The 7,710-nt window shown below is 38.0% G+C and overlaps 1 protein-coding gene across 1 annotated transcript; it reads right to left on the reverse strand.

Annotated features, from left to right (window-relative positions):
* Positions 1-5,128: 5,128 nt before the first annotated feature.
* LOC110921260 (uncharacterized protein ycf23) lies at positions 5,129-7,710 on the reverse strand. The gene is made up of 9 exons (XM_022165551.2): positions 7,453-7,710; positions 7,302-7,367; positions 6,696-6,770; positions 6,534-6,596; positions 6,365-6,424; positions 6,157-6,246; positions 5,971-6,078; positions 5,519-5,641; positions 5,129-5,417 (listed from the first exon to the last, which is right to left on the reverse strand). The coding sequence occupies exons 1-9, from the start codon at positions 7,627-7,629 to the stop codon at positions 5,286-5,288; spliced, it is 894 nt and encodes a 297-aa protein (XP_022021243.1). The 5' UTR covers positions 7,630-7,710; the 3' UTR covers positions 5,129-5,285.

Genomic DNA, 7,710 nt, shown 5'->3' on the forward strand with positions numbered 1-7,710 from the left:
TAGAATGTTTTTTGTAGTTAAAATCCTGATAAGTTTTGCAAGATATCTTTAGTCCAAAGAGTTAGTTTGATACCTGTTTTATAATTTACAAAATCTGTGAACAAGTTAGTGTTTGCATACATGAGACATGTTTTATTTCCATATGGAGAAACACCACTATATTCGACTATTCAACCGTCGATCACACCGGCCAGTCACGACGTATGCAATCATCCGAGACACCATTGCAGTTCTGCTTGTAAACTCCAGATACTCCAAGCTCGTCACCGATCTGAACATTCAAACCCATCAACAAGCTTCTAAGCCTGACAGCCTCTGCTTCAAGTCCAGCCAGAAGCTGCAGTTTCCGGATCAATACCCGATTCACAACCCGCAGCTTCTTAACCTCTTCCTCTAAGTAAGTGTTTTGCGCTTTCTTCTTCTCTCGGTACTTTTTAACCGCTACCCGGTTTCCTAACGGCCTCTCAGGTTTCACCCAACCATGATCGCCTGTTCTTCTGTTGGTCTTCGACGAATCTTCATCAAGCTTTGATGGTGCCCTGAAGGTGTTGGACGAATTGCCTATGAGACACTTCGATTGCTTTACTTCTTCTCCATCATCCATGTTTCTTCACTCATGAAGTTGAAAATTACAGTAGTTCCCAGTGAACATGTTCACCAATTTATCACTTTTTTGAAGAGCATAAATTCTTCAGTAGGTATATATGATCTTTTGTCATAATCAGATGCGCCTCCCAACTGTAAATTATTTTTATTTAGGCAATGGATTTGGAGAGAATATGCCTGTGCCATTTCGGTAATGCTCAAGAGAATCAGGAGCTAAAAAGGTGTTTTAGATTCAAATGTACTACACTTATAGTACAAATTCATTTAGTTAGTACACATTCAAAATAATTTTGGAGGGATAGCCTTTGTATTTGGTCTGAAACAACCTTTGTTCGAGTTGCATCTAATGATGTTCGAACTAGCAGTTCAAGGTGTGTAATAAAGATGTTTATCTGCGTGAGGATTCTAGTATCAATATCATGACGGATGTAAATGTTAGATTTAGGTGCAGGTACCATCATTGGTCTGTATGTTATCAACTAACCATCATTCCTAGCATTGTTCTCAATTGATATTGTAGTTTTACCAACTGATCATGTCATTTTTTTATATCATTATCGAAAATAGAATGTTACAATAAAACTGAATCATCATTTTGGAATAGAGTATTTGAGCACCGCCATGATCTTCTACAAGAATGCATTGTGATCAACGTTCGGACTGAAATCACCAATCACTACTACGACAACTCTGCAAAACAAACACCATCGACCTTGTCACAGGAAGAGGTGTCTCCCTGTGACTACTCTTTGAGACTAAGTATCGACTCGTTGAGAGCTAATATTGTAAAAATGTAAAGTGCGACTAAGAGTAACAGTTAGTGAATGGATTGTGTTACCTTATCATGAAGTATTTAAATCAGTTGAATCAGGGTTTGATGTCACTTCGTCAGATGGTGACATCTTCCTTTATGGAGGAAGTAAACATTCTTTTCATCACGTTGTACTTTTTTACAGTATACGTGTAACTAAATTTGTTGCAAAAGATAACCATTTTGAGAGTCACATCTTCTTTTCTATCAGAGGGAGTAAACATCATTTTTGTCATGTTTGCTTTTTATTTTTATTTACAACTTATGCCTAACAAAATTTGGGTCCACTCAACCCGAATTTAAATCAGGAGATCATTTTATAAAAAAAAATAATTCTTAAAAAAAATACATAAATTAAAGCAGGAGATCATTTTATGACAACACTCGTATTATAAATTTAATTCAAGATTAATCTAAGCAGTAGGAGGATCATTCTCTAAAAACTCATCAACCGTACAAGGAAACTCCAATTCATCACCACCAGCAGCAGCAACAACTGCAGCTTTAGCCATTAACAAATGAGCCAATCTCAAAGGCTCCCTTCCACTATTCAAAAAATACTTTATCCAATTATCTAATCTCTCAACTTCCTTTTTACACTTAGGCCCTTTAACTTTCACAATCTTATCAAAAAATTCATCATCTCCAACTTCAGGCATCTCCGCTCCTTTACAATCAAAATCAGACAACCCCAGAAGCTCAAACATCGAGTCAACGCCCCCAACGGCGTCGTTTTCGAATAAACTGTTTTCTAAATTGTGTAACTGGGGAGTGTCGTTGATAGAGAGGAATTCTTGAGGGGGTTGTTCGATGGAGTTGTTGTTGAGGGTTGATGAGGTGTTGGTGTGGTGGTTGTGGAAGTAGATCGGAGAGCTTGTGGAGGATTCGGTTGATTGGGTTTCTGTTTGTGGTGGCGGCGGTGGTGGTTGTTGTGGTGGCGGCGGCGGTGGATTTCCGTCGTCGAGTTTTAGACGTTTTTCTACTTGTTTGAGAGAAGTGAAGAAATGTTTGTGAGGGGGCTTCATTGGTTAAGTGTGTAACCTATGTCTCTAAACAAGATTTAAAGGGGAATCATTTAAAACCGAACCAAATTACATGTTCGGTTTAAACCAAAACCAAAATTGGTGTTTGGTTTTGGTTTCGGAAATTTGAATTACTAAGACTACCTGTTGTGGAAGCCGCTAGCGGGTGGCACTAGTCACGTGGCTCGGGAACACCACAACATGGTCAAGCTAATGCTGGCGCGAGCAACCAAAGTGAGTGTGGTAGCCTAGGCGAGGGGGCTTGTTTAGGGGTGTTTTGGGGCGCTATTGGTGAAGTTACCATAACAGTCTCAAGTGAGGGGGGCGCGACTGGATAAGGTGATGAGTAGGTGTCTAGTCAGTGCCATGTGTCGCAATATTAGAGGATGTATCCGGGTGTTCACCTAGACTACAATGGGTGGTCTAAGAATGCTTATTTTGAAAGTTGTTATTTAGCCTAATCCAAAGACGGTTTTGGCTTAATTCAGTCCGCTTTAGTTTTCGGTTTTGGGTGAAAAACATACAAACCCCAACCAAGCCGAAAATAGAATTGATGAACATCCCTAAATTTGTGTATTGCATATTTTATGGTATTTTTTTAGGTGTGATATATGACTAACTATGTGTTTAATTTTTTATTATTACACATGTGATTATAATACAGGAATTTTTAGGTGCATATCTATCTTTAATCATGTATCATCTGTTACACGTTGATGATTAAACAAAGAGAACAAAGACAATGTCATGTGAATCATTTTCGAGTATCTATTTTTTATATCCGTGTATCTATTAAAACTTATGCTCAATGCTTAAAGTTTTCTTATTTATCTAAGCGCTTAGCTTTGGGTCACATATGTTAATTTATGGTTTATGTATAACTTCTTATAAGTTGTATATTTCACGACTCTAAATGTAAATCTGTTTTGAGATTACTGTAATGATATAGAAAACTGGATACTTTTGTGATTCTTTTTTCGTTTATTTTAAAATAAACTGATGAATACCTCTAAATTTGTGTTTGCCACATTCTAAGAGAAAATTATAAGAAAAATAGTATTTTTTTAGCTTTGATGTGTGATGAACTATGTGATTATTCACATACATGTTTATTAACTACTTGAACTAGTGTTTTTAAATGACGCGTGTTGCGCGAAAGACATTGGTGTTTTCGACCGTGGAGTATGGTGAGGTGGGGGTTTGGGGCATGGGACACGTGGACTTCGAGCCCCCCGCTGGTAAGTGACGTGTTGGGTCGGTATGACGGGGCGTGGGTTGGCCAGTTTTATAAAAATTAAAAAAAAACTAAAATTAAAAAAATAAACACAGAATTAAAAAAAGCCTAAAACTATTATTAAAAGTTCCTAAAAATTACAAAATTCTACAAAAAAAAAAAGGATTACAAAATTAAAAAAAAAAAAAAAAAAGCCTAAAGCGTTAGGTAGATTTCGAACAGTGCGAGCTTGTCAAACGGCTTTCGCTCCTTGCCCCGGAACTGGATGTTGGCCATCGCCACCCGGTCTTCGTGACTTATATCACCGCCCGAGACGCTATCGTAGTAGGCTTTAAAACGGTCGAGTTTCGGTCGTAGCTCGCGCCACTTGTGTTGGCACGCGTTTAAATTGTGCGGGGCGTGCCGGTAGCTAGCGAAAGCTTCCGGCCAGTAACGGGTCTCACCGGGTTGGCGGCCCTTCATCGCGTTGTGCCGGTATCAAGTGTGGGTAGCGGGTTCGGGTAGGTGGAGTGAAGGTTTGGGGTAGCGATATGGACAGGCGGTGGGGTTGGGGGGTTTTATAGTGACTTGGGTGAACCGTTTGACTTGGCCAAACGGTTATTTTTTAAAATTTAAACCTAGCCGCTATGGCCTAGCCAACCCAGCCAATGAGAGCCGGCCACGGAGGACCGCTAGGCATGCCCAACGCCTGGGCTGAAACTCCCGTCCAAGAGGCCACACCGAAACCCAAGCCCACCCGGGGTGGTGACTTGGGCATTTGTACCCAACCACGCCCCAACCCTCACCCCATACCCCATAGTCTAATAAATGAAAATAAGGTATTGTTTAATATAAAAAAAACACGAATTATGTAATCACTTTTTATTCACTTTTATTTTTATCATATATATATAGACTGTTCATTCACTTTTATTTTTATATTTTATTTTTATCATATATATATAGACTGTTCATTCACTTTTATTTTTATCATATATAAATTGTTAGCTGCATATCTACCTCTAATCGCGTCTTATCCATTACATTGATGATTGGTCAAAAAGAATAAAGAAAATATGTAATATGAATCAGATTCAAGTATCTACTTTTTATATGCATGTATGTATTAAAACATATTTTCGTCTCCCACTAAACCATGATATGTGATCTTTTAGTATGCTCAATGCTTTATGTTTTCGTTTAAATTCACAAATCGAAGAATCTATTTATTTAAGTTGTTAGGTTTGGGTCACGCATGTTAATTTTCAAGTGTAATTCATGGATTATGTATCAATTTTTTTACTTCTAGTATTTCATGAGTATAAACATACATTTGTTTTGATTACTGTAAAGGTAAAAGACATCAAAAAAACTGGATATCATTGCAACATCGAATTCGGGTCAGGCCTTGTAGTCGGGTTGAGCAGTAACTAACATCCCGAGTCTAAATATGAGCTACAACATACAAATAAACTCTTTTGAAGGTTCTAATCGAATTCGTTATGCATTAACTTCATATGAGCAAGAAGCTAAAGGCTTCATGGTTCTTTTACATATTTGACTCTTGAAAGTCAAAAGTCAAACAACACATCCTATTTATTCCAAACCAAACCAAACCAAACTAACCAACTGTCTACACTCTCAAACCTCTGTTTTCTAATTCACTTCCATTGGTCACCGCCAACCCTAGCGAATCAGCAATCGACCTGACTTCCGCAATCATCGCAACCACATCATTTAGCTTGTTAATCGCTGACCCGACACCCTATTTCCAAAAAAAAGTTAGAAATCGAAAATAGAAAAAAAGGGGGGGGGGGATGCATATTTTACAAGAATGACATTCGAGATATGTAGTTATGTACTTACAACTCCTGCGGCCCCTGCTGTGATGGCCATTGGTGCTGTAACTGCACTTAATCCCGAGGCACACATCACGGGAATCTTAACAGCCCGTGAAATCGAATACGCTGCTGCCAATGTTGGGCTCGCCTAAGTTTTTTCATAATCAAAAGTAACTAATCAGAAACCGTTGTAATTATTCAAGCTAATCAGGTTCTTGATGTTAAATCAATAAAGGATCTAGTTAATTCACATAAAGGTGGCAAAGTTTACAGGTCGTTGACACGTGTCGATACTTTTTAATTATTATCTAAATATTAACTTGTCATATATGTTAAAAAAACTACATTATTACGCAAGTAATCTACATCATTGAAACAAAATTATTAAGGAGGTTTTATGCATTGAAAATACATTTTGGGTGACTTTCAACGTGTTAAGCCCGTGTTCTTTTCACCATTTATATATTAAAGATTTACCTTTTCAATTAAACCAAGAACACCGGGCTTTGATGGGTTGGAGCATTTTCCTCCTTCGGTCTGAATGATGTCGGCACCTTCTTGTTCCAAAAGCTCCGCCAGCTTCGTCTGTAAATATTAATTTACATGGTTAGCGGTTCATTAAAAACGGATCTTGAATTTTATCAAGTGCATGGGGATTATTACTTGATCAGGGAGGCTTAATGTGTGAGGCACGGTCACGGATAATGTCACCAATGGAAGAATTCTTCGTGTCTCAACTGTTAAGTTCAATATCTACATAAAAGCATCAAAAGATCTTTCAATCGACACACAAATCCAAACACCCTCTTAAAAGAAGAACGAATGTGGTTCCGTAACCATATGCTACACGCTTATGCAATATCTACAAAACCTGTTCGGGTGAAAAAACAATGCCCGCATCATAAAATGAATCATAGTTCCCAATCTCGACCTGCATATAACATTTATTTATTAGGAAATCCAGTTGACTGAATATCAAGTATAAACTCCAGAAAACAGACTAAAATATTAAACAGTTTGATGGAAGTTTAGGGGAAGACCATTGAAGCTCCGGCTTCTACAGCAGCAAGAAATGCAGATGGATCAACGGATGACACACAAACCTGCACAGTGAAACATAAACAAACATCATTTAGAAGCAATTATATAAAGTTTAGATAAAGAAGTCAAATTTTGAAGAAATTCTGTAGTTATTAACATACTGGGAGACGGGTCAAACTGGTGACTAGTTTGACCAACTCCGGGTCACAAGCTATATCCACATGAGTTGCTCCTCCCTGTTCAAGAAAAAGTTACATGTGGTTCAAGTAATCAATAGCCTGAAACCTAAAGCTTACACGGACACTATGCAGAAATTCATCAACTTTACTACAGGCATACTAAAATAAACACCAAACCTTGGTTTTAAAAAGCGAGAGGCGCACAAAAGCAACGAGGTCTAAAAATGAGGTGCGAAGCGCAAAAGCGGTGGGCTTTTCGTACCCGAGACGCAAGAAGATTATATAAATTTTTACATATATCCCATAGTTTTTAGCATCCCTTATCCAAAATATAGTTATAACTAAGGTTTATTTATGATTTTACCTACATGTACAAGCCAAAAAACCTATTGTCCAAAACTTTCATGCATAAAAACAACATAAAAACACCCAAAATACATAAGGCGCGCGCCTCAGAGCCTCAGATCTCAAAAAACCTCAAAAAATGCCCAAGGGTGGGGTGTCTTCCACTACACATGGTCTAACTATGAGTAGGAAACTAAATATATTAAAAAATGAAAATGGTAAAACAGGCCAAGAAGAGGGTACCTTATCAGCAGCAGTGACAACAGAAGCAACATTATCTTTGTTGAAATTCTGCAAGCCTGAAATGATCTGCAAAACCAATCAACTTCGTTCAAATTTCAAAACCCATCAGCTAAATTGTTAGAAATTGTTAAAAATCACAGAAATGGAGAACCTTGAGAGCTCTTCTTTCATTGAAAGATTTCAAGACTGTTTCTTTAGGGGTGGAAAGAGAAGCTCTGGTAATGAGAGAAGAAGAACGTTTTAGAGGCTGAGAGTGAAGAGAATCGGGAATGGATTTCAATTGGGTGTAAGAAAGGAGAGAATTGGGTGTGCAAATTGAAGAACTCATCTCTGTGTTGAAATTGGGAGGCAAAGGATAGGGGAATGTGGTTACTTGCTTTATCCTAAAACCCACCAGTCCCAATGATTG

Source organism: Helianthus annuus, chromosome 17 (genome assembly GCF_002127325.2).
Source record: "Helianthus annuus cultivar XRQ/B chromosome 17, HanXRQr2.0-SUNRISE, whole genome shotgun sequence".
NCBI lineage: Eukaryota > Viridiplantae > Streptophyta > Magnoliopsida > Asterales > Asteraceae > Helianthus > Helianthus annuus.

Excerpts from the sequence above, each read along its gene's own strand:
- LOC110921260 (XM_022165551.2), bottom strand. The coding sequence starts at position 7,629 with ATGAGTTCTTCAATTTGCACACCCAATTCTCTCCTTTCTTACACCCAA. Across the intron at positions 6,771-7,301 it reads TTGTCACTGCTGCTGATAAG|GGAGGAGCAACTCATGTGGA; the intron begins GTACCCTCTTCT and ends TTTCTTGAACAG. Across the intron at positions 6,597-6,695 it reads CCAGTTTGACCCGTCTCCCA|GTTTGTGTGTCATCCGTTGA; the intron begins GTATGTTAATAA and ends TTCACTGTGCAG.